The 27,670-nt window shown below is 44.8% G+C and overlaps 1 protein-coding gene across 6 annotated transcripts in view; it reads left to right on the top strand.

Moving 5' to 3' along the window:
- The first annotated feature begins 2,153 nt into the window (after positions 1-2,153).
- Positions 2,154-27,670, top strand: part of LOC133653217 (PDZ domain-containing protein 4-like) — a 40,555-nt gene continuing 15,038 nt past the window's right edge. Inside the window, exons 1-6 of one of the 6 annotated variants that reach the window (XM_062052290.1) lie at positions 2,154-2,338; positions 13,032-13,070; positions 15,020-15,110; positions 15,191-15,368; positions 15,430-15,520; positions 15,782-15,880. In XM_062052290.1, coding sequence (XP_061908274.1) covers positions 2,279-2,338; positions 13,032-13,070; positions 15,020-15,110; positions 15,191-15,368; positions 15,430-15,520; positions 15,782-15,880 — 558 coding nt within the window. In that variant the 5' untranslated portion in view covers positions 2,154-2,278. Of the gene's footprint in view, positions 2,339-13,028; positions 13,071-15,016; positions 15,111-15,190; positions 15,369-15,429; positions 15,521-15,589; positions 15,677-15,724; positions 15,881-27,670 lie in introns of those variants that run through there. The other 5 variants (XM_062052289.1, XM_062052288.1, XM_062052287.1 and 2 more) reach the window with 5 other exon arrangements.

Genomic DNA, 27,670 nt, shown 5'->3' with positions numbered 1-27,670 from the left:
GAAGTAAGACACTAGAGATAAATATTGATCATCTAGTGTGCTTGAAGACAAGTTGAAGTAAGACACTAGAGTTAAATATTGATCATCTAGTGTGCTTGAAGACAAGTTGAAGTAAGACACTAGAGATAAGTATTGATCATCTAGTGTACTTGAAGACAAGTTGAAGTAAGACACTAGAGTAAATATTGATCATCTAGTGTGCTTGAAGACAAGTTGAAGTAAGACACTAGAGTAAATATTGATCATCTAGTGTGCTTGAAGACAAGTTGAAGTAAGACACTAGAGATACATATTGATCACCTAGTGTGCTTGAAGACAAGTTGAAGTAAGACACTAGAGTAAATATTGATCATCTAGTGTGCTTGAAGACAAGTTGAAGTAAGACACTAGAGATAAGTATTGATCATCTAGTGTGCTTGAAGACAAGTTGAAGTAAGACACTAGAGATAAATATTGATCATCTAGTGTGCTTGAAGACAAGTTGAAGTAAGACACTAGAGATAAATATTGATCAGCTAGTGTGCTTGAAGACAAGTTGAAGTAAGACACTAGAGATAAATATTGATCATCTAGTGTGCTTGAAGACAAGTTGAAGTAAGACACTAGAGATAAATATTGATCATCTAGTGTACTTGAAGACAAGTTGAAGTAAGACACTAGAGATAAGTATTGATCATCTAGTGTGCTTGAAGACAAGTTGAAGTAAGACACTAGAGATAAGTATTGATCATCTAGTGTGCTTGAAGACAAGTTGAAGTAAGACACTAGAGATAAGTATTGATCATCTAGTGTGCTTGAAGACAAGTTCAAGTAAGACACTAGAGATAAATATTGATCATCTAGTGTACTTGAAGACAAGTTGAAGTAAGACACTAGAGAGAAGTATTGATCATCTAGTGTGCTTGAAGACAAGTTGAAGTAAGACACTAGAGATAAGTATCGATCATCTAGTGTGCTTGAAGACAAGTTGAAGTAAGACACTAGAGATAAATATTGATCATCTAGTGTGCTTGAAGACAAGTTGAAGTAAGACACTAGAGATAAATATTGATCATCTAGTGTGCTTGAAGACAAGTTGAAGTAAGACACTAGAGATAAGTATTGATCATCTAGTGTACTTGAAGACAAGTTGAAGTAAGACACTAGAGAGAAGTATTGATCATCTAGTGTGCTTGAAGACAAGTTGAAGTAAGACACTAGAGATAAATATTGATCATCTAGTGTACTTGAAGACAAGTTGAAGTAAGACACTAGAGATAAGTATTGATCATCTAGTGTACTTGAAGACAAGTTGAAGTAAGACACTAGAGATAAATATTGATCATCTAGTGTGCTTGAAGACAAGTTGAAGTAAGACACTAGAGAGAAGTATTGATCATCTAGTGTGCTTGAAGACAAGTTGAAGTAAGACACTAGAGATAAGTATCGATCATCTAGTGTGCTTGAAGACAAGTTGAAGTAAGACACTAGAGATAAATATTGATCATCTAGTGTGCTTGAAGACAAGTTGAAGTAAGACACTAGAGATAAATATTGATCATCTAGTGTGCTTGAAGACAAGTTGAAGTAAGACACTAGAGATAAGTATTGATCATCTAGTGTACTTGAAGACAAGTTGAAGTAAGACACTAGAGAGAAGTATTGATCATCTAGTGTGCTTGAAGACAAGTTGAAGTAAGACACTAGAGATAAATATTGATCATCTAGTGTACTTGAAGACAAGTTGAAGTAAGACACTAGAGATAAGTATTGATCATCTAGTGTGCTTGAAGACAAGTTGAAGTAAGACACTAGAGATAAGTATTGATCATCTAGTGTGCTTGAAGACAAGTTGAAGTAAGACACTAGAGATAAGTATCGATCATCTAGTGTGCTTGAAGACAAGTTGAAGTAAGACACTAGACATAAATATTGATCATCTAGTGTGCTTGAAGACAAGTTGAAGTAAGACACTAGAGATAAATATTGATCATCTAGTGTGCTTGAAGACAAGTTGAAGTAAGACACTAGAGATAAGTATTGATCATCTAGTGTACTTGAAGACAAGTTGAAGTAAGACACTAGAGATAAGTATTGATCATCTAGTGTACTTGAAGACAAGTTGAAGTGGAATCTTCTCTGTCACAACAATCTCAACAAAGTAGACAATCTTTTTCTCTTCACATTCAGCCAGAAAAGTCAACAATCTTTGATTTTTGGGCACAAAAAGCAACTTCCTGCTCCGCCTTTTTTTGCAAAGACCAAGTGGGGACCATCGCAGAGGTGAAAGGTCGCCATCATGGGCTGCAACATGTGCGTGGTCAAGCGTCCAGAGGAGCACTGCAGGGTCTCACACCAGGTCAGAGGTCTTTGCTGCTGCTCTATGAATGATGCAATCACCCGTTTCCACGACAACCGCTCCATCCCCCTCCTCTCTTTGCTGTCAAATGTGTCTCACTAGGAGGCTGTTGCCATGGCGACCGCTGCCACGCTCTGCTACTCCTGCCTACATCCTCTCCACTCCATACCATACAGGATGTTGGAGTAGTTGACGATATCGATGCAATACACTCGGGGGGTGTCACGATACCATACAGGATGTTGGAGTAGTTGACGATATCGATGCAATACACTCGGGGGGTGTCACGATACCATACAGGATGTTGGAGTAGTTGACGATATCAATGCAATACACTCGGGGGGTGTCACGATACCATACAGGATGTTGGAGTAGTTGACGATATCGATGCAATACACTCGGGGGGTGTCACAATACCATACAGGATATTGGAGTAGTTGACGATATCAATGCAATACACTCGGGGGGTGTCACGATACCATACAGGATGTTGGAGTAGTTGACGATATCGATGCAATACACTCGGGGGGTGTCACAATACCATACAGGATATTGGAGTAGTTGGCGATATCAATGCGATACACTCAGGAGGGTGTCACGATACCATACAGGATATTGGAGTAGTTGGCGATATCAATGCGATACACTCGGGAGGGTGTCACAATACCATACAGGATATTGGAGTAGTTGGCGATATCAGTGCAATACGACATCAGCAGGAATCCAACATCATTTGTTAGAAGGATGTGAAAAACACTAACTTAGTTATTAGCAACTATCTTGGTGACACCACCATATGCAAACTACTACTACTACCACTACTACTACTACTACTACTACTACCACTACTACTGCTACTACCACTACTACTACTACTACTACTACCACTACTACTATTACTACTACTACTACTACTACCACTACTACTGCTACTACCACTACTACTACTACTACTACTACTACTACTACTACTACTACTTGCAATCCTACGTTTGTGGACAAGAAGCCATGGAAGTATATCCAATCTCTTTATCAACTCCTGCTAACACAATCCAGTGAAAAGATTCAACATAATTGCTAAGCTAAGAAACACAGCTGCTAAGCTAAAAAACACATCTACTAAGCTAACAAACACAGTTGCTAAGCTAACAAACACAGCTGCTAAGCTAACAAACACAGTTGCTAAGCTAACAAACACAGCTGCTAAGCTAACAAACACAGTTGCTAAGCTCACAGACACAGTTGCTAAGCTGAGAAACACAGCTGCTAAGCTAACAAATGTAGTAAAAAGTCTACTACTACTACTACCACTACTACTATTACTACTACTACTATTAATATTACTACTACCACTACTACTACTACTACTACTACTACCACCACTACTACTACTACTGCTATTACTACTACTACTACTACTACTACCACTACTACTGCTACTACCACTACTACTACTACTACTACTACCACTACTACTATTACTACTACTACTACTACTACCACTACTACTGCTACTACCACTACTACTACTACTACTACTACTACTACTACTACTACTACTACTTGCAATCCTACGTTTGTGGACAAGAAGCCATGGAAGTATATCCAATCTCTTTATCAACTCCTGCTAACACAATCCAGTGAAAAGATTCAACATAATTGCTAAGCTAAGAAACACAGCTGCTAAGCTAAAAAACACATCTACTAAGCTAACAAACACAGTTGCTAAGCTAACAAACACAGCTGCTAAGCTAACAAACACAGTTGCTAAGCTCACAGACACAGTTGCTAAGCTGAGAAACACAGCTGCTAAGCTAACAAATGTAGTAAAAAGTCCAAATCTTAAACAGGAACAAAAGTGAATTTATCACAAGAGTTTTATTTACCTATAATCAAATGGTACAAGGTTGGATTGAATTGCCATGAATACAGACAGTTTCTCTGGAGAAAAAGAAAAAGCCCCAGACTTGGTCTAACTTGGTTATTTATATCAATCAATCAATCAATGTTTATTTATATAGCCCTAAATCACAAGTGTCTCAAAGGGCTGTACAAGCCACAACGACATCCTCGGTACAGAGCCCACATTTATATGTTTTCCTGGTGGGTGTGCGTCCTGTAAACAGGAGCCAGCTGTTTGCAACATTCTTGGATCCCTTTCGCCATAACAAACAATCAAAATATATGACACTGTACAAGGTAAAAAGGGCAGAAATTCCACTACATAACCCCCCCTCCAGGGTTTTAGAACCCTGGACCATATGGGAAGGATTTCTGACCTAGGCCACTTCCTTACGAATCTCTACTACAGATAGAGGCGAAAACCCCAATGTTGTTATTGTATGGTAAAATTCCTCTATGACCCTCTTTGAACGATCGCTGTTATCAGCCTGCAGCAAAACCATATCACAGATCACAATTAGTGGCCTCACCTCTCCATCCATCCATCCATTTTCTACCGCTTATTCCCTTTGGGGTCGCGGGGGGCGCTGGAGCCTATCTCAGCTACAATCGGGCGGAAGGCGGGGTACACCCTGGACAAGTCGCCACCTCATCACAGGGCCAACACAGATAGACAGACAACATTCACACTCACATTCACACACTAGGGCCAATTTTTAGTGTTGCCAATCAACCCATCCCCAGGTGCATGTCTTTGGAGGTGGGAGGAAGCCGGAGTGCCCGGAGGGAACCCACGCAGACATGCAAACTCCACACAGAAAGATCCCGAGCCTGGGATTGAACCCAAGACTACTCAGGACCTTCGTATAGTGAGGCAGACGCACCTCACCTCTGATTAGTAAAATGCACATCATTGAACATAATTAGATGAACATATATATATATTTATATATATATATATATATATATATATATATATATATATATATATATATATATATATATATATATATATATATATATATATATATATATATATATATATATATATAGGTGCTTATACAGATGTATTACACATTAATGATCAATCAAACAAAAATCTGTTTTAAAATGAATATAGACTTATGACTGTAAGCTGTTGCAGAATTATTTTTCCGGCATTTGCAATTAATGTAGTTACCAATATTGTTGTTATATGATTGATTTTGAACAAAACTGAATTTGATATGAGTCCAATATTGATTAGTGCTTGTGTAGATCCCTCGGTGGTGGCTCAGGCAAGTGGCCTGCTGACACCTCGTTGGGCTTTTGGCTGCCTTGGTGGAGAAGGGCGCTATTTCACCCCTTCCCGTGGCTGGCAACATTAGTCGTTCTCGTCATCACTGGACAGGTGTTCTCTCTCCTCTCCTGGTTTCTCCCAGTCAGGTATCAGGAACAGGTCTGGGATCCGACTTTGACCCTGACCCTCTTGGCGGGCAGAAGGGAATCTGGAGTGGCGGGCTGTCATCCTCGAAACTGTACAGAGGAACTGGCACACAAATTCTGCATTTTGTATAAATACCATTTTGGTCTCACGCTGATTCCTCCTTTCAAGGGAGCTGCTGGTCCTGGGGAGGACTGACCTGTATGCAGTTCATAGGGTGAAAAATTCAAAGGGCGGAAAAACAGTCTTATTCAGGGACCTTCGAATGATCATTAACGCTAATGGCAACATGTCAATCCAATTCAATTTGGTCTGTGCACAGATTTTAGCCAATTTGTTTTGATGTTCTGGCTCATCCTTTCAACCTTACCTTGGGACTGAGGATGATAACCTGTGTTCTAGTCTGAGAGCCTTTTCGACCAAGACTAAGTCAGTATTTTTAAAATGGGTGCCGTTGTTTGACCTAATCTTTTTGGGGAAACCCTGTCGGGGTATTAGGTCATTCACAAGCCATTTAATTACTGATTTGGCATCCTCCTTTGAGGTTGGGGTTGCTTCCGGCCAACCACTGTAATTGTCAACACAAGTCAGCAAGTACCTTTTCCCTTGTACCGGATTGATCATATCAATGAAATCAAAACTGGACGCGTTCAAACTCAACATGAACCAACCTCACCTCCTCCCCCCTCTGTCCCTGAAAAAGGGACTGTGTTAGTAGTATTATCACTTTCAGAAACATCCAAGAAAAAGAAGGCAGCTGATAGTCAAGCACAGCAAGAGCAGAGGCGGAGGACAGGTCATGTTTGAGGTCAATGAAAGCCTTTTTCTGTGGACCACTGGAGGGTGGCATGAGTGTAGGGAACCCCTTAGCGATATCGACTCTACATTTTATACATTTTATTCAATATGGTGAAAGCCACAAAATATGCTTATATAAATTGACACAAATATTAGAAAAATACTAACCTTATGGCGGATGCTTTTGCAATAGGAATTTGATATTTTACAACACCTAGTGAATTATTGTAGCCACAATAATTCATTAAGTATGGTTCCTGTTGTAGAAAGTTGAATGATGCGGACACGTTTGTTACTGAATACGTTCTATCAGACTTCTGTCTTGGCGACTTTGTGTGTGCAATAAGCAACTATAATTATTTGATATGCTTAAATGTGTTGTTTTAGCTCAGCTGTTGTGTAGCTGCTAGCTCCTCGTAGCCTACAGCAGGGGTGTCCAAAGTGCAGCTCATAGCTATGTGTTTAACAGACAACCGAAACAATTGAAAATGTGGTATTTGCGTGTTGGTTCAATCAGCGGAAGCTACGCCCTGTTTCATCATTCGATCTAAGTCTTTGGTTTCGTAGGCGGGACAGAGGGCAAGGGAACAATGTGGGACAGCAATTGTGTCCATCTAATACCATGCTAGTTGTTGTAAGGATAGGTCAACATGAGCGGCCACACCTTGAGTTCCAACATATATAGGAGTCAAAGGGCTCCTAGTATGAGTCGTCTAACTGGTGATCATACATGTGGCAGGTCGGGTGGTGGTACACACGGACGCAGCTCAGTCAGCCAGGGCTTTCACTGATAGGACAGTTGGAGCTGTCCTTGTCCTTCACTCGTTCCTGGGAGGAGGCGTACCCAGTAGATGTCAGCCATTTCTGGTGCTTCAGGCTGTGATATGAGCTCATGCTCATGGAGGAGCCTTTGTAGTGGTGTTGCAGCTTGATGGTCATGCTGTCAGGTAACACCAGGAAGGTTCCTTCTGTGCGATATTGAATGTCAGGGTACAGTTTGTAAAACAGGTCATTACCAAGCAGGCAAGGTGTGTGCAGGTCGACCACGAAGGGGTGCTTCAATGAGTGTCCAGCAATCTGAACCGGAAGTGGTTTGGTGACAGGTATCATTCTTGTGATCACAGCGAAGCCTTCGACCTTCAAAAGGGAAGCACACAGTTTCTTTGGAACCACCTCATTGAAAAATGAGTGTGTGGCACCAGTGTCAATCATGAACCGATAACATTGTCCGTTGACACTTATGTCCAGCAGGGGGCCTGTCTCGCTCAGAGGAGTTAGGACAGTCACATGACCAGTGACCCGGCTGGCCGCGTGCAAAACAGTTTCCACTCTGGATTGACCTTGGAGCACCGCGTCCACTACCTGAGTTTGAGGGTCTAATTTCACGTTTGTTGAGGATTCTTCCCTCCATTTGTTGGAGCTCAAAAGCAAGTTCACCCACTGCTGAATATACTTTAGCTGATTTTTGATCTTTCGCTTCTTTTGACATTTTAGCTTCAGCGATCTGTAAATTAAGGAGTTGTTTCCTTGCTGCTCTATCACCAGCCTTGTCGTTATCCTCCTGCTTGGTCCAACTCTGCATATGACGTTTAAAATCACAGAATTAACTGTCCTCGTAAACGTTAAATCAATACTCCTAATTCAAAGATTATACATATTACTTCATGTAATTTTAAGTAACATTTTAAACCCACTAAAACTGGGTTTAGTGAATTATAGTTAATATAAGTGTATTAACTATAATTTTACAACTCAGAAGAGACATTCTTCCAATTTTTTACATGTTTTATTTGTAATTATTATTCAACAATATTCAAAGCAAACAGTTGTAAAGGTTCTAGTTACTCGCATTATACTATCAAAAGTCTAAAGCTAACTGAAAGCTGTTGAGATTGCCATGCCTCCTTATTTATTCTGTTATTTATGCCATTATCTTATCTTAGCTCACCACCCAGATGTGCAAATGTCTAAATAAAAATAATCCAACCTAAAAATGTTAGACTACACTTTAAAGTTAAACCGACTTTAAACTTACACGTAATGCATTCATTTTCAACCTTACACTCCCAAATGCGCCACACACACGCACACACACACACACACACACACACACACACACACACACACACACACACACACACACACACACACACACACACACACACACACACACACACACACACACACACACACACACACACACACACAAGGTTGTGTGCGTGCGTGAGTGCACACTCTAAGAGATAAGGCAAACAACACTATTTTTACTTTTCTCTCACTCCTCACCTCTATCGTCTTTTTGGAATGTTTCACCTGCCAGTGTCCAATATTTGATATTTCACTTATTGTTATTTATTCTCTACATGTAGTTCTACACGCTCCAGTGTCACACAGAAATGTGATTTATTTGTCATTTATTTCAATGATTATTTCTGGTTTACTTGCTGTCTGTTTACTTAAGTTCTCATAAGTTAGTCCTTATGATCACTCTGATCATTTTCTTTGTCTTTTGGTGTGGTCTTTGGAGATTTGGATGCCTCCTGACCTACTAACGCTGAGTCACCTTGATTGTTGTTTTTTCTTTTTCCTTTGGGTCCATTTTTGTTCTCACTGTTGGTTGTTCCGATACACTTTCATTGTATGGCGGTGGATTTTTTAAATTTGTTTAACGCTGATCTAAGTTTTGTTATTGTTGGAGCGCTGGGTGTGGCGACTTTTGTCTGTACTTCTTCCTCACTATCTTCCCTTACCACTTGATTAAAATAAGCATATATTAATTTACCAACTATAAAACTGAATCACTCCACATCCAACACACCTTTCAACATTCACCAATACACACACACATTAACAAAAATAGAACCCACCCCAGTCCAGACACTATTAACAATTATACACGCGTGCTTTTTGTGGAACGGCCGTCTTATATCTCGAACGCAGGTCACTTCTTACTCATAGACGGTGATGAACCCGCCAAGCGGAGCAGACCCTACGTTAAACACCCCAACCAATACGGAAACCAGCCTAAAGGCGCCGTAGAATCACTGGTCATCAGCCGACAACTCTACAGACATCATGTATGGTCACTTCCAAAACTGTTTCACCAAAGCTCAACTGTATGGAGCCCAAACTCCATCTGTCTCACTGATCTCCATCTGTCTAACTGATCTCCATCTGTCTAACTGTTCTCCATCTGTCTAACTGATCTCCATCTGTCTAACTGATCTCCATCTGTCTAACTGATCTCCATCTGTCTAACTGATCTCCATCTGTCTCACTGATCTCCATCTGTCTAACTGATCTCCATCTGTCTAACTGATCTCCATCTGTCTAACTGATCTCCATCTGTCTAACTGATCTCCATCTGTCTAACTGATCTCCATCTGTCTAACTGATCTCCATCTGTCTAACTGATCTCCATCTGTCTAACTGATCTCCATCTGTCAAACTAATCTCCATCTGTCTAACTGATCTCCATCTGTCTAACTGATCTCCATCTGTCTAACTGATCTCCATCTGTCTAAATGATCTCCATCTGTCTAACTGATCTCCATCTGTCTAACTGATCTCCATCTGTCTAACTGATCTCCATCTGTCTAAATGATCTCCATCTGTCTAACTGATCTCCGTCTGTCTAAATGATCTCCATCTGTCTAACTGATCTCCATCTGTCTAAATGATCTCCATCTGTCTAACTGATCTCCATCTGTCTAACTGATCTCCATCTGTCTAAATGATCTCCATCTGTCTCACTGATCTCCATCTGTCTAACTGATCTCCATCTGTCTAACTAATCTCCATCTGTCTAAATGATCTCCATCTGTCTAACTGATCTCCGTCTGTCTAAATGATCTCCATCTGTCTAACTGATCTCCATCTGTCTAAATGATCTCCATCTGTCTAACTGATCTCCATCTGTCTAAATGATCTCCATCTGTCTAACTGATCTCCATCTGTCTAACTGATCTCCATCTGTCTAACTGATCTCCATCTGTCTAACTGATCTCCATCTGTCTAACTGATCTCCATCTGTCTAACTGATCTCCATCTGTCAAACTAATCTCCATCTGTCTAACTGATCTCCATCTGTCTAACTGATCTCCATCTGTCTAACTGATCTCCATCTGTCTAAATGATCTCCATCTGTCTAACTGATCTCCATCTGTCTAACTGATCTCCATCTGTCTAACTGATCTCCATCTGTCTAAATGATCTCCATCTGTCTAACTGATCTCCGTCTGTCTAAATGATCTCCATCTGTCTAACTGATCTCCATCTGTCTAAATGATCTCCATCTGTCTAACTGATCTCCATCTGTCTAACTGATCTCCATCTGTCTAAATGATCTCCATCTGTCTCACTGATCTCCATCTGTCTAACTGATCTCCATCTGTCTAACTAATCTCCATCTGTCTAAATGATCTCCATCTGTCTAACTGATCTCCGTCTGTCTAAATGATCTCCATCTGTCTAACTGATCTCCATCTGTCTAAATGATCTCCATCTGTCTAACTGATCTCCATCTGTCTAAATGATCTCCATCTGTCTCACTGATCTCCATCTGTCTAACTGATCTCCATCTGTCTAACTAATCTCCATCTGTCTAACTGATCTCCATCTGTCTAACTAATCTCCATCTGTCTAAATGATCTCCATCTGTCTAACTGATCTCCGTCTGTCTAAATGATCTCCATCTGTCTAACTGATCTCCATCTGTCTAAATGATCTCCATCTGTCTAACTGATCTCCATCTGTCTAAATGATCTCCATCTGTCTCACTGATCTCCATCTGTCTAACTGATCTCCATCTGTCTAACTAATCTCCATCTGTCTAAATGATCTCCATCTGTCTCACTGATCTCCATCTGTCTAACTAATCTCCATCTGTCTAAATGATCTCCATCTGTCTCACTGATCTCCATCTGTCTAACTGATCTGCATCTGTCTAACTGCAGCAAACTGATCAAACGTCGTGACAAATATCAGCTCAGTCGATCTCCTTTACCGGAGTCACTAAGAGGTCACTAAAATGGGGCCTTTACCGGCTGCAGCTCCACAAAAACAGATGTGTCGCACTTTCACAGACTTCTCAACAATTTTTTTATAGTCAAATGTACCACCGGGCTAGTGAAAATGCCCTTACTTTAGCTGTATCCAAACTGCTAACCTGGTGTACTTGCAGAAGAAGACGAAGAGGGGAAAAAATGTGTTTGCCTCAAATAGTCTGTGCTAAACACTCCTCATCCACCACAATTCTATTAACAGTTGCTAAGCTAACAAACACAGCTGCTAAGCTAACAAACACAGTTGCTAAGCTAACAAACACAGCTGCTAAGCTAACAAACACAGTTGCTAAGCTAACAAACACAGCTGCTAAGCTAACAAAGACACTTGCTAAGCTAACAAACACAGCTGCTAAGCTAACAAACACAGCTGCGAAGCTAAGAAACACAGCTGACATCACAACACGCACTCTGATCTCATGAAACGTCACAGGCCAGATGTTCCTTTTTTTGTATTTTTACGTAAGAATATTTCTGTGCAATACCTTTTTTGGTAAAGCAGTTATAATTCATGACTTTTTGAAAGTCATTTGAAGAGAAAAGCAGACTGCAGATGTAACGTGATGATGATGATGATGATGATGATGATGATGATGATGTTCATGGAGTCTTCCACGACTCCATCAGTACACCTTCTTCACTCCCAGCATGCCGAGCAGGTGGAGATCACCATGAAGGTGGAAAGGTCTTTGTCCCCACTTTTGCAGCTTGTAAAGGTGGCCTGGTTGTCATGGCAACACTGTGTGGATGCTGTGGTTGCCATGGCTCCCATCACATCCTAGCTTGCATCCAGCAAGACTCCTTTGGCTTTTAGGCCACAATGGTGGTGTTGACGTGACGCTGCTAGTTGACGGTGTCAAAGGTGAAGCTACAATTTTAGGCCACAATGGTGGTGTTGACGTGACGCTGCTAGTTGACGGGGTCAAAGGTGAAGCTACAATTTTAGGCCACAATGGTGGTGTTGACGTGACGCTGCTAGTTGACGGGGTCAAAGGTGAAGCTACAATTTTAGGCCACAATGGTGGTGTTGACGTGACGCTGCTAGTTGACGGTGTCAAAGGTGAAGCTACAATTTTAGGCCACAATGGTAGTGTTGACGTGACGCTGCTAGTTGACGGTGTCAAAGGTGAAGCTACAATTTTAGGCCACAATGGTGGTGTTGACGTGACGCTGCTAGTTGACGGGGTCAAAGGTGAAGCTACAATTTTAGGCCACAAGGATGGTGTTGACGTGACGCTGCTAGTTGACGGGGTCAAAGGTGAAGCTACAATTCCACCTCCGTCTTTGCTGGTATAAACCACCGTCTCATTGGTGGCCATCTTGGCGTCGGCCTGGCTGAGGTGAGGGGGGAGGGGCATGTTCTGAGATGAGGGGGGAGGGGCATGTTCTGAGATGAGTGGGAGGGGCATGTTCTGAGATGAGGGGGGAGGGGCATGTTCTGATGAACCTTTGTTCTGTTTCCTTCCTGACATCCATCTTGGCCACGCCCCCTCCCACGCCACAGCAGAAGGGGTGGAGCCAGACCCTCAGACGAGGACATGTGAAGGTATCTAAATGTTCTCTTCCACTTTATTTAGCAGGCCATTTTTTTTTTGTGCTTTAAAATGGCTGAATTTGCTACAAATGTGACGTTTTCACATTTTTTTTGGAATAACTTACAATCAACTCATGATTTGATGTTGATAATGTTTTAAAATGTGATGTTGATAATGTTTTAAAATGTGATGTTGATAATGTTATAAAATGTGATTATTGATAATGTTATAAAAAGTCAGGCTGGCGGGTGCAATGCAGCCCACCAAATAGATCAAGTTAATATCACCACCATCTTGAGGACAATATAATCAAAGCAGAGCAATGACCGTGAATTTTTATGGTGAAGCGGAACATGTATTTATATGACCCAATCCAAACAACCTTCCCTAGTCATGGTGCAAAAAAAACCCAACCAAAAACACGGAAAGTCCACGCATGTAACGCATCGTTCTCTCTGAACTTTGTGGATATTGGAAAAAGAAATTCAATCGCCATAAATAATTCAAAATGACACCCATTGAAATTCATTACAATGCATGATGGGAAAAATGCAAAACACTCTCCACACGTATCCAGGTGTGGCTGCTTGATATTTATGATTGATACTTACACTTAAATACTTATACATACTCACATGTTTGTCAACATAAGCAGCTGAAGTCACATGTTTGTCAACATAAGCAGCTGAAGTCACATGTTTGTCAACATAAGCAGCTGAAGTCACATGTTTGTCAACATAAGCAGCTGAAGTCACATGTTTGTCAACATAAGCAGCTGAAGTCACATGTTTGTCAACATAAGCAGCTGAAGTCACATGTTTTTCAACATAAGCAGCTGAAGTCACATGTTTGTCAACATAAGCAGCTGAAGTCACAAGTTTGTCAACATAAGCAGCTGAAGTCACATGTTTGTCAACATAAGCAGCTTAAGTCACATGTTTGTCAACATAAGCAGCTGAAGTCACATGTTTGTCAACATAAGCAGCTGAAGTCACATGTTTGTCAACATAAGCAGCTGAAGTCACATGTTTGTCAACATAAGCAGCTGAAGTCACAAGTTTGTCAACATAAGCAGCTGAAGTCACATGTTTGTCAACATAAGCAGCTGAAGTCACATGTTTGTCAACATAAGCAGCTGAAGTCACATGTTTATCAACATAAGACATGTTTATCAACATAAGCAGCTGAAGTCACATGTTTATCAACATAAGACATGTTTATCAACATAAGCAGCTGAAGTCACATGTTTATCAACATAAGACATGTTTATCAACATAAGCAGCTGAAGTCACATGTTTGTCAACATAAGCAGCTGAAGTCACATGTTTGTCAACATAAGCAGCTTGAAGTCACATGTTTGTCAACATAAGCAGCTGAAGTCACATGTTTGTCAACATAAGCAGCTGAAGTCACATGTTTGTCAACATAAGCAGCTGAAGTCACAAGTTTGTCAACATAAGCAGCTGAAGTCACATGTTTGTCAACATAAGCAGCTGAAGTCACATGTTTGTCAACATAAGCAGCTGAAGTCACATGTTTATCAACATAAGACATGTTTATCAACATAAGCAGCTGAAGTCACATGTTTATCAACATAAGACATGTTTATCAACATAAGCAGCTGAAGTCACATGTTTATCAACATAAGACATGTTTATCAACATAAGCAGCTGAAGTCACATGTTTATCAACATAAGACATGTTTATCAACATAAGCAGCTGAAGTCACATGTTTGTCAACATAAGCAGCTGAAGTCACATGTTTGTCAACATAAGCAGCTTGAAGTCACATGTTTGTCAACATAAGCAGCTGAAGTCACATGTTTGTCAACATAAGCAGCTGAAGTCACATGTTTGTCAACATAAGCAGCTGAAGTCACAAGTTTGTCAACATAAGCAGCTGAAGTCACATGTTTGTCAACATAAGCAGCTGAAGTCACATGTTTGTCAACATAAGCAGCTTGAAGGCAGACTCCCACTGGACAGAGCAACAAACTCCCAGCATCCTTTGCAACAACCCGGAATGGTCCGCAAGGGTCAGAGAAGGAAAGGTGAGCAGGTGTCACACCTGAGCCTAACTTGACCCCACTGAAAGGTCAAGAAGGTGTCTGACCTCAGACGACCCCCCCAGGTGGTGTGGTGTGTGGAGGAGGGCAGACAAGCAGCTCCTCCATCGCCATGGCAACCATCCCCGACTGCGTGGACAACGCCACACAGACCGACATCTCCTTCCAACACGGTGGGAGGGGCCAAGGTCGCCAGGGTGACGGGGGCTCCTCCCCTCCCCCGCCCACAGAGCATCACCAGCTGTAGGTATCTGCTGGGGGAGGAGCCAGAGAACATCTGTCCTCACCATCCATCTCCCCTCAGCTGCACCTTGGACCACCAGCTGGACCACCAGGTCCACCACCAGATGGACCACCAGCTGGACCACCAGGTCCACCACCAGATGGACCACCAGGTGGAGTACCAGCTGGACCACCAGGTGGAGTACCAGGTGGACCACCAGCTGGAGTACCAGCTGGACCACCAGGTCCACCACCAGATGGACCACCAGGTGGAGTACCAGCTGGAGTACCAGCTGGACCACCAGGTGGACCACCAGCTGGACCACCAGGTGGACCATCAGCTGGAGCACCAGGTGGACCACCAGCTGGACCACCAGGTGGAGTACCAGCCGGACATCCAGGTACTTCCCCCACTGATGGCGCTCTCGCTCCAGGAGGTGGCGCTCTACAAGTCCAGCCAGGAGGAGAAGCTGGGCCTGACGGTGTGCTACAGGACTGAAGACCAGGACCACCTGGGCATCTATGTGGGCGAGGTAACCTTCTCTCTCTCTCTCTCTCTCTCTCTCTCTCTCTCTCTGTCTCTCTCTCTCTCTACGCCGCTCTGCATGTGTGTTGACTCCATCTGGTCATGTGACACTCTGTGTGTGTGTTGACTCCCTCTGGTCATGTGACACTGTGTGTGTGTTGACTCCATCTGGTCATGTGACACTCTGTGTGTGTGTTGACTCCATCTGGTCATGTGACACTCTATGTGTGTGTTGACTCCATCTGGTCATGTGACACTCTGTGTGTGTGTTGACTCCCTCTGGTCATGTGACACTCTGTGTGTGTGTTGACTCCATCTGGTCATGTGACACTCTGTGTGTGTGTTGACTCCATCTGGTCATGTGACACTCTGTGTGTGTGTTGACTCCATCTGGTCATGTGACACTCTGTGTGTGTGTTGACTCCATCTGGTCATGTGACACTCTGTGTGTGTGTTGAATCCATCTGGTCATGTGACACTGTGTGTGTGTTGACTCCCTCTGGTCATGTGACACTCTGTGTGTGTGTTGACTCCATCTGGTCATGTGACACTCTGTCTGTGTGTTGACTCCATCTGGTCATGTGACACTCTGTGTGTTTGTTGACTCCATCTGGTCATGTGACACTCTGTGTGTGTGTTGACTCCATCTGGTCATGTGACACTGTGTGTGTGTGTTGACTCCATCTGGTCATGTGACACTCTGTGTGTGTGTTGACTCCATCTGGTCATGTGACACTCTGTGTGTGTGTTGACTCCATCTGGTCATGTGACACTCTGTGTGTGTGTTGACTCCATCTGGTCATGTGACACTCTGTGTGTGTGTTGACTCCCTCTGGTCATGTGACACTCTGTGTGTGTGTTGACTCCATCTGATCATGTGACACTCTGTGTGTGTGTTGACTCCATCTGGTCATGTGACACTCTGTGTGTGTGTTGACTCCATCTGGTCATGTGACACTCTGTGTGTGTGTTGACTCCATCTGGTCATGTGACACTGTGTGTGTGTTGACTCCATCTGGTCATGTGACACTCTGTGTGTGTTGACTCCATCTGGTCATGTGACACTCTGTGTGTGTGTTGACTCCATCTGGTCATGTGACACTCTGTGTGTGTGTTGACTCCATCTGGTCATGTGACACTCTGTGTGTGTGTTGACTCCCTCTGGTCATGTGACACTCTGTGTGTGTGTTGACTCCATCTGGTCATGTGACACTGTGTGTGTGTGTGTTGACTCCATCTGGTCATGTGACACTCTGTGTGTGTGTTGACTCCATCTGGTCATGTGACACTCTGTGTGTGTGTTGACTCCATCTGGTCATGTGACACTCTGTGTGTGTGTTGACTCCATCTGGTCATGTGACACTCTGTGTGTGTGTTGACTCCATCTGGTCATGTGACTCTCTGTGTGTGTGTTGACTCCATCTGGTCATGTGACACTCTGTGTGTGTGTTGACTCCCTCTGGTCATGTGACACTCTGTGTGTGTGTTGACTCCATCTGGTCATGTGACACTCTGTGTGTGTGTTGACTCCATCTGGTCATGTGACACTCTGTGTGTGTATTGACTCCATCTGGTCATGTGACACTCTGTGTGTGTGTTGACTCCATCTGGTCATGTGACACTCTGTGTGTGTGTTGACTCCATCTGGTCATGTGACACTCTGTGTGTGTGTTGACTCCATCTGGTCATGTGACACTGTGTGTGTGTTGACTCCATCTGGTCATGTGACACTCTGTGTGTGTGTTGACTCCATCTGGTCATGTGACACTCTGTGTGTGTGTTGACTCCATCTGGTATTGTGACACTGTGTGTGTGTGTTGACTCCATCTGGTCATGTGACACTCTGTGTGTGTGTTGACTCCATCTGTTCATGTGACACTCTGTGTGTGTGTTGACTCCATCTGGTCATGTGACACTCTGTGTGTGTGTTGACTCCATCTGATCATGTGACACTCTGTGTGTGTGTTGACTCCATCTGGTCATGTGACACTGTGTGTGTGTGTTGACTCAATCTGGTCATGTGACACTCTGTGTGTGTGTTGACTCCATCTGGTCATGTGACACTCTGTGTGTGTTTTGACTCCATCTGGTCATGTGACACTCTGTGTGTGTGTTGACTCCATCTGGTCATGTGACACTCTGTGTTTGTGTTGACTCCATCTGGTCATGTGACACTCTGTGTGTGTGTTGACTCCATCTGGTCATTTGACACTCTGTGTGTGTGTTGACTCCATCTGGTCATGTGACACTCTGTGTGTGTGTTGAATCCATCTGGTCATGTGACACTGTCTGTGTGTGTTGACTCCATCTGGTCATGTGACACTCTGTGTGTGTGTTGACTCCCTCTGGTCATGTGACACTCTGTGTGTGTGTTGACTCCCTCTGGTCATGTGACACTCTGTGTGTGTGTTGACTCCCTCTGGTCATGTGACACTCTGTGTGTGTGTTGACTCCATCTGGTCATGTGACACTCTGTGTGTGTGTTGACTCCATCTGGTCATGTGACACTGTGTGTGTGTGTTGACTCCATCTGGTCATGTGACACTCTGTGTGTGTGTTGACTCCCTCTGGTCATGTGACACTCTGTGTGTGTGTTGACTCCATCTGGTCATGTGACACTCTGTGTGTGTGTTGACTCCATCTGGTCATGTGACACTCTGTGTGTGTGTTGACTCCATCTGGTCATGTGACACTCTGTGTGTGTGTTGACTCCATCTGGTCATGTGACACTCTGTGTGTGTGTTGACTCCATCTGGTCATGTGACACTCTGTGTGTGTGTTGACTCCATCTGGTCATGTGACACTCTGTGTGTGTGTTGACTCCATCTGGTCATGTGACACTCTGTGTGTGTGTGTTGACTCCATCTGGTCATGTGACACTCTGTGTGTGTGTTGACTCCATCTGGTCATGTGACACTCTGTGTGTGTGTTGACTCCATCTGGTCATGTGACACTCTGTGTGTGTGTTGACTCCATCTGGTCATGAAACACTCTGTGTGTGTGTTGACTCCCTCTGGTCATGTGACACTGTGTGTGTGTTGACTCCATCTGGTCATGTGACACTGTTTGTGTGTGTTGACTCCATCTGGTCATGTGACACTCTGTGTGTGTGTTGACTCCATCTGGCCATGTGACACTCTGTGTGTGTGTTGACTCCCTCTGGTCATGTGACTATTTGTGTGTGTTGACTCCATCTGGTCATGTGACACTCTGCATGTGTGTTGACTCCATCTGGTCAAGTGACACTCTGTGTGTGTATTGACTACCTCTGGTCATGTGACACAGTGTGTGTGTTGACTCCATCTGGTCATGTGACACTGTTTGTGTGTGTTGACTCCATCTGGTCATGTGACACTCTGTGTGTGTGTTGACTCCATCTGGTCATGTGACACTCTGTGTGTGTGTTGACTCCCTCTGGTCATGTGACACTGTGTGTGTGTTGACTCCATCTGGTCATGTGACACTCGGCGTGTGTGTTGACTCCATCTGGTCCTGTGACACTCTGTGTGTGTGTTGACTCCATCTGGTCATGTGACACTCTGCGTGTGTGTTGACTCCATCTGGTCATGTGACACTCTGTGTGTGTGTTGACTCCCTCTGGTCATGTGACACTGTGTGTGTGTTGACTCCATCAGGTCATGTGACACTGTTTGTGTGTGTTGACTCCATCTGGTCATGTGACACTCTTTGTGTGTGTTGATTCCATCTGGTCATGCGACACTCTGTGTGTGTGTTGATTCCCTCTGGTCATGTGACACTGTGTGTGTGTTGACTCCATCTGGTCATGTGACACTCTGCGTGTGTGTTGACTCCATCTGGTCATGTGACACTCTGTGTGTGTGTTGACTCCCTTTGGTCATGTGACACTGTGTGTGTGTTGACTCCATCTGGTCATGTGACACTCTGTGTGTGTGTTGACTCCATCTGGTCATGTGACACTCTTTGTGTGTGTTGACTCCATCTGGTCATGTGACACTCTGTGTGTGTGTTGACTCCCTCTGGTCATGTGACACTGTGTGTGTGTTGACTCCATCTGGTCATGTGACACTCTGCGTGTGTGTTGACTCCATCTGGTCATGTGACACTCTGTGTGTGTGTTTACTCCCTCTGGTCATGTGACACTGTGTGTGTGTTGACTCCATCTGGTCATGTGACACTGTTTGTGTGTGTTGACTACATCTGGTCATGTGACACTCTGTGTGTGTGTTGACTCCATCTGGTCATGTGACACTCTGTGTGTGTGTTGACTCCCTCTGGTCATGTGACACTCTGTGTGTGTGTTGACTCCATCTGGTCATGAAACACTCTGTGTGTGTGTTGACTCCCTCTGGTCATGTGACACTGTGTGTGTGTTGACTCCATCTGGTCATGTGACACTGTTTGTGTGTGTTGACTCCATCTGGTCATGTGACACTCTGTGTGTGTGTTGACTCCATCTGGCCATGTGACACTCTGTGTGTGTGTTGACTCCCTCTGGTCATGTGACACTTTGTGTGTGTTGACTCCATCTGGTCATGTGACACTCTGCATGTGTGTTGACTCCATCTGGTCATGTGACACTCTGTGTGTGTGTTGACTCCCTCTGGTCATGTGACACTGTGTGTGTGTTGACTCCATCTGGTCATGTGACACTGTTTGTGTGTGTTGACTCCATCTGGTCATGTGACACTCTGTGTGTGTGTTGACTCCATCTGGTCATGTGACACTCTGTGTGTGTGTTGACTCCCTCTGGTCATGTGACACTGTGTGTGTGTTGACTCCATCTGGTCATGTGACACTCGGCGTGTGTGTTGACTCCATCTGGTCATGTGACACTCTGTGTGTGTGTTGACTCCATCTGGTCATGTGAAGCTCTGCGTGTGTGTTGACTCCATCTGGTCATGTGACACTCTGTGTGTGTGTTGACTCCCTCTGGTCATGTGACACTGTGTGTGTGTTGACTCCATCAGGTCATGTGACACTGTTTGTGTGTGTTGACTCCATCTGGTCATGTGACACTCTTTGTGTGTGTTGATTCCATCTGGTCATGCGACACTCTGTGTGTGTGTTGATTCCCTCTGGTCATGTGACACTGTGTGTGTGTTGACTCCATCTGGTCATGTGACACTCTGCGTGTGTGTTGACTCCATCTGGTCATGTGACACTCTGTGTGTGTGTTGACTCCCTTTGGTCATGTGACACTGTGTGTGTGTTGACTCCATCTGGTCATGTGACACTCTGTGTGTGTGTTGACTCCATCTGGTCATGTGACACTCTTTGTGTGTGTTGACTTCATCTGGTCATGTGACACTCTGTGTGTGTGTTGACTCCCTCTGGTCATGTGACACTGTGTGTGTGTTGACTCCATCTGGTCATGTGACACTCTGCGTGTGTGTTGACTCCATCTGGTCATGTGACACTCTGTGTGTGTGTTGACTCCCTCTGGTCATGTGACACTGTGTGTGTGTTGACTCCATCTGGTCATGTGACACTGTTTGTGTGTGTTGACTCCATCTGGTCATGTGACACTCTGTGTATGTGTTGACTCCATCTGGTCATGTGACACTCTGTGTGTGTGTTGACTCCCTCTGGTCATGTGACACTGTGTGTGTGTTGACTCCATCTGGTCATGTGACACTCTGCGTGTGTGTTGACTCCCTCTGGTCATGTGACACTTTGTGTGTGTTGACTCCATCTGGTCATGTGACACTCTGCATGTGTTTTGACTCCATCTGGTCATGTGACACTCTGTGTGTGTGTTGACTCCCTCTGGTCATGTGACACTGCGTGTGTGTTGACTCCCTCTGGTCATGTGACACTTTGTGTGTGTTGACTCCATCTGGTCATGTGACACTCTGCATGTGTGTTGACTCCATCTGGTCATGTGACACTCTGTGTGTGTGTTGACTCCCTCTGGTCATGTGTCACTGTGTGTGTGTTGACTCCATCTGGTCATGTGACACTGTTTGTGTGTGTTGACTCCATCTGGTCATGTGACACTCTGTGTGTGTGTTGACTCCATCTGGTCATGTGACACTCTGTGTGTGTGTTGACTCCCTCTGGTCATGTGACACTGTGTGTGTGTTGACTCCATCTGGTCATGTGACACTCTGCGTGTGTGTTGACTCCATCTGGTCATAAGACACTCTGTGTGTGTGTTGACTCCATCTGGTCATGTGACACTCTGTGTGTGTGTTGACTCCATCTGGTCATGTGACACTCTGTGTGTGTGTTGACTCCATCTGGTCATGAAACACTCTGTGTGTGTGTTGACTCCCTCTGGTCATGTGACACTGTGTGTGTGTTGACTCCATCTGGTCATGTGACACTGTTTGTGTGTGTTGACTCCATCTGGTCATGTGACACTCTGTGTGTGTGTTGACTCCATCTGGCCATGTGACACTCTGTGTGTGTGTTGACTCCCTCTGGTCATGTGACTATTTGTGTGTGTTGACTCCATCTGGTCATGTGACACTCTGCATGTGTGTTGACTCCATCTGGTCAAGTGACACTCTGTGTGTGTATTGACTACCTCTGGTCATGTGACACAGTGTGTGTGTTGACTCCATCTGGTCATGTGACACTGTTTGTGTGTGTTGACTCCATCTGGTCATGTGACACTCTGTGTGTGTGTTGACTCCATCTGGTCATGTGACACTCTGTGTGTGTGTTGACTCCCTCTGGTCATGTGACACTGTGTGTGTGTTGACTCCATCTGGTCATGTGACACTCGGCGTGTGTGTTGACTCCATCTGGTCCTGTGACACTCTGTGTGTGTGTTGACTCCATCTGGTCATGTGACACTCTGCGTGTGTGTTGACTCCATCTGGTCATGTGACACTCTGTGTGTGTGTTGACTCCCTCTGGTCATGTGACACTGTGTGTGTGTTGACTCCATCAGGTCATGTGACACTGTTTGTGTGTGTTGACTCCATCTGGTCATGTGACACTCTTTGTGTGTGTTGATTCCATCTGGTCATGCGACACTCTGTGTGTGTGTTGATTCCCTCTGGTCATGTGACACTGTGTGTGTGTTGACTCCATCTGGTCATGTGACACTCTGCGTCTGTGTTGACTCCATCTGGTCATGTGACACTCTGTGTGTGTGTTGACTCCCTTTGGTCATGTGACACTGTGTGTGTGTTGACTCCATCTGGTCATGTGACACTCTGTGTGTGTGTTGACTCCATCTGGTCATGTGACACTCTTTGTGTGTGTTGACTCCATCTGGTCATGTGACACTCTGTGTGTGTGTTGACTCCCTCTGGTCATGTGACACTGTGTGTGTGTTGACTCCATCTGGTCATGTGACACTCTGCGTGTGTGTTGACTCCATCTGGTCATGTGACACTCTGTGTGTGTGTTTACTCCCTCTGGTCATGTGACACTGTGTGTGTGTTGACTCCATCTGGTCATGTGACACTGTTTGTGTGTGTTGACTCCATCTGGTCATGTGACACTCTGTGTGTGTGTTGACTCCATCTGGTCATGTGACACTCTGTGTGTGTGTTGACTCCCTCTGGTCATGTGACACTCTGTGTGTGTGTTGACTCCATCTGGTCATGAAACACTCTGTGTGTGTGTTGACTCCCTCTGGTCATGTGACACTGTGTGTGTGTTGACTCCATCTGGTCATGTGACACTGTTTGTGTGTGTTGACTCCATCTGGTCATGTGACACTCTGTGTGTGTGTTGACTCCATCTGGCCATGTGACACTCTGTGTGTGTGTTGACTCCCTCTGGTCATGTGACACTTTGTGTGTGTTGACTCCATCTGGTCATGTGACACTCTGCATGTGTGTTGACTCCATCTGGTCATGTGACACTCTGTGTGTGTGTTGACTCCCTCTGGTCATGTGACACTGTGTGTGTGTTGACTCCATCTGGTCATGTGACACTGTTTGTGTGTGTTGACTCCATCTGGTCATGTGACACTCTGTGTGTGTGTTGACTCCATCTGGTCATGTGACACTCTGTGTGTGTGTTGACTCCCTCTGGTCATGTGACACTGTGTGTGTGTGTTGACTCCATCTGGTCATGTGACACTCGGCGTGTGTGTTGACTCCATCTGGTCATGTGACACTCTGTGTGTGTGTTGACTCCATCTGGTCATGTGACACTCTGCGTGTGTGTTGACTCCATCTGGTCATGTGACACTCTGTGTGTGTGTTGACTCCCTCTGGTCATGTGACACTGTGTGTGTGTTGACTCCATCAGGTCATGTGACACTGTTTGTGTGTGTTGACTCCATCTGGTCATGTGACACTCTTTGTGTGTGTTGATTCCATCTGGTCATGCGACACTCTGTGTGTGTGTTGATTCCCTCTGGTCATGTGACACTGTGTGTGTGTTGACTCCATCTGGTCATGTGACACTCTGCGTGTGTGTTGACTCCATCTGGTCATGTGACACTCTGTGTGTGTGTTGACTCCCTTTGGTCATGTGACACTGTGTGTGTGTTGACTCCATCTGGTCATGTGACACTCTGTGTGTGTGTTGACTCCATCTGGTCATGTGACACTCTTTGTGTGTGTTGACTCCATCTGGTCATGTGACACTCTGTGTGTGTGTTGACTCCCTCTGGTCATGTGACACTGTGTGTGTGTTGACTCCATCTGGTCATGTGACACTCTGCGTGTGTGTTGACTCCATCTGGTCATGTGACACTCTGTGTGTGTGTTGACTCCCTCTGGTCATGTGACACTGTGTGTGTGTTGACTCCATCTGGTCATGTGACACTGTTTGTGTGTGTTGACTCCATCTGGTCATGTGACACTCTGTGTATGTGTTGACTCCATCTGGTCATGTGACACTCTGTGTGTGTGTTGACTCCATCTGGTCATGTGACACTCTGTGTGTGTGTTGACTCCATCTGGTCATGTGACACTCTGTGTGTGTGTTGACTCCATCTGGTCATGTGACACTCTGTGTGTTTGTTGACTCCATCTGGTCATGTGACACTCTGTGTGTGTGTTGACTCCATCTGGTCATGTGACACTGTGTGTGTGTGTGTTGACTCCATCTGGTCATGTGACACTCTGTGTGTGTGTTGACTCCATCTGGTCATGTGACACTCTGTGTGTGTGTTGACTCCATCTGGTCATGTGACACTCTGTGTGTGTGTTGACTCCATCTGGTCATGTGACACTCTGTGTGTGTGTTGACTCCCTCTGGTCATGCGACACTGTGTGTGTGTTTACTCCATCTGGTCATGTGACACTGTGTGTGTGTGTTGACTCCATCTGGTAATGTGACACTCTGTGTGTGTGTTGACTCCCTCTGGTCATGTGACACTCTGTGTGTGTGTTGACTTCATCTGGTCATGTGACACTCTGTGTGTATGTTGACTCCATCTGGTCATGTGACACTCTGTGTGTGTGTTGACTCCATCTGGTCATGTGACACTCTGTGTGTGTGTTGACTCCATCTGGTCATGTGACACTCTGTGTGTGTGTTGACTCCATCTGGTCATGTGACACTCTGTGTGTGTGTTGACTCCATCTGGTCATGTGACACTGTGTGTGTGTTGACTCCATCTGGTCATGTGACACTCTGTGTGTGTGTTGACTCCATCTGATCATGTGACACTCTGTGTGTGTGTTGACTCCATCTGGTCATGTGACACTCTGTGTGTGTGTTGACTCCATCTGGTCATGTGACACTCTGTGTGTGTGTTGACTCCATCTCTTCATGTGACACTGTGTGTGTGTTGACTCCATCTGGTCATGTGACACTCTGTGTGTGTTGACTCCATCTGGTCATGTGACACTCTGTGTGTGTGTTGACTCCATCTGGTCATGTGACACTCTGTGTGTGTGTTGACTCCATCTGGTCATGTGAGACTCTGTGTGTGTCTTGACTCCCTCTGGTCATGTGACACTGTGTGTGTGTTGACTCCATCTGGTCATGTGACACTCTGTGTGTGTGTTGACTCCATCTGGTCATGTGACACTCTGTGTGTGTGTTGACTCCATCTGGTCATGTGACACTCTGTGTGTGTGTTGACTCCATCTGGTCATGTGACACTCTGTGTGTGTGTTGACTCCATCTGGTCATGTGACACTCTGTGTGTGTGTTGACTCCATCTGGTCATGTGACACTCTGTGTGTGTGTTGACTCCATCTGGTCATGTGACACTCTGTGTGTGTGTTGACTCCATCTGGTCATGTGACACTCTGTGTGTGTGTTGACTCCATCTGGTCATGTGACACTCTGTGTGTGTGTTGACTCCATCTGGTCATGTGACACTCTGTGTGTGTGTTGACTCCATCTGGTCATGTGACACTCTGTGTGTGTGTTGACTCCATCTGGTCATGTGACACTCTGTGTGTGTGTTGACTCCCTCTGGTCATGTGACACTGTGTGTGTGTTGACTCCATCTGGTCATGTGACACTCTGTGTGTGTGTTGACTCCATCTGGTCATATGACACTCTGTGTGTGTGTGTTTACTCCATCTGGTCATGTGACACTCTGTGTGTGTGTTGACTCCATCTGGTCATGAAACACTCTGTGTGTGTGTTGACTCCCTCTGGTCATGTGACACTGTGTGTGTGTTGACTCCATCTGGTCATGTGACACTGTTTGTGTGTATTGACTCCATCTGGTCATGTGACACTCTGTGTGTGTGTTGACTCCATCTGGTCATGAAACACTCTGTGTGTGTGTTGACTCCCTCTGGTCATGTGACACTGTGTGTGTGTTGACTCCATCTGGTCATGTGACACTGTTTGTGTGTGTTGACTCCATCTGGTCATGTGACACTCTGTGTGTGTGTTGACTCCATCTGGTCATGTGACACTCTGTGTGTGTGTTGACTCCCTCTGGTCATGTGACACTTTGTGTGTGTTGACTCCATCTGGTCATGTGACACTCTGCATATGTCTTGACTCCATCTGGTCATGTGACACTCTGTGTGTGTGTTGACTCCCTCTGGTCATGTGACACTGTGTGTGTGTTGACTCCATCTGGTCATGTGACACTGTTTGTGTGTGTTGACTCCATCTGGTCATGTGACACTCTGTGTGTGTGTTGACTCCATCTGGTCATGTGACACTCTGTGTGTGTGTTGACTCCCTCTGGTCATGTGACACTGTGTGTGTGTTGACTCCATCTGGTCATGTGACACTCGGCGTGTTTGTTGACTCCATCTGGTCATGTGACACTCTGTGTGTGTGTTGACTCCATCTGGTCATGTGACACTCTGCGTGTGTGTTGACTCCATCTGGTCATGTGACACTCTGTGTGTGTGTTGACTCCCTCTGGTCATGTGACACTGTGTGTGTGTTGACTCCATCAGGTCATGTGACACTGTTTGTGTGTGTTGACTCCATCTGGTCATGTGACACTCTTTGTGTGTGTTGATTCCATCTGGTCATGCGACACTCTGTGTGTGTGTTGACTCCCTCTGGTCATGTGACACTGTGTGTGTGTTGACTCCATCTGGTCATGTGACACTCTGCGTGTGTGTTGACTCCATCTGGTCATGTGACACTCTGTGTGTGTGTTGACTCCCTTTGGTCATGTGACACTGTGTGTGTGTTGACTCCATCTGGTCATGTGACACTCTGTGTGTGTGTTGACTCCATCTGGTCATGTGACACTCTTTGTGTGTGTTGACTCCATCTGGTCATGTGACACTCTGTGTGTGTGTTGACTCCCTCTGGTCATGTGACACTGTGTGTGTGTTGACTCCATCTGGTCATGTGACACTGTTTGTGTGTGTTGACTCGATCTGGTCATGTGACACTCTGTGTGTGTGTTGACTCCATCTGGTCATGTGACACTCTGTGTGTGTGTTGACTCCCTCTGGTCATGTGA

The sequence above is a fragment of the Entelurus aequoreus genome, linkage group LG07, assembly GCF_033978785.1.
Source record: "Entelurus aequoreus isolate RoL-2023_Sb linkage group LG07, RoL_Eaeq_v1.1, whole genome shotgun sequence".
In the NCBI taxonomy this organism is placed as follows: Eukaryota; Metazoa; Chordata; class Actinopteri; order Syngnathiformes; family Syngnathidae; genus Entelurus; species Entelurus aequoreus.
Note: the sequence above shows the minus strand (reverse complement) of the source record. Positions and strands in the feature narration are given on the sequence as shown.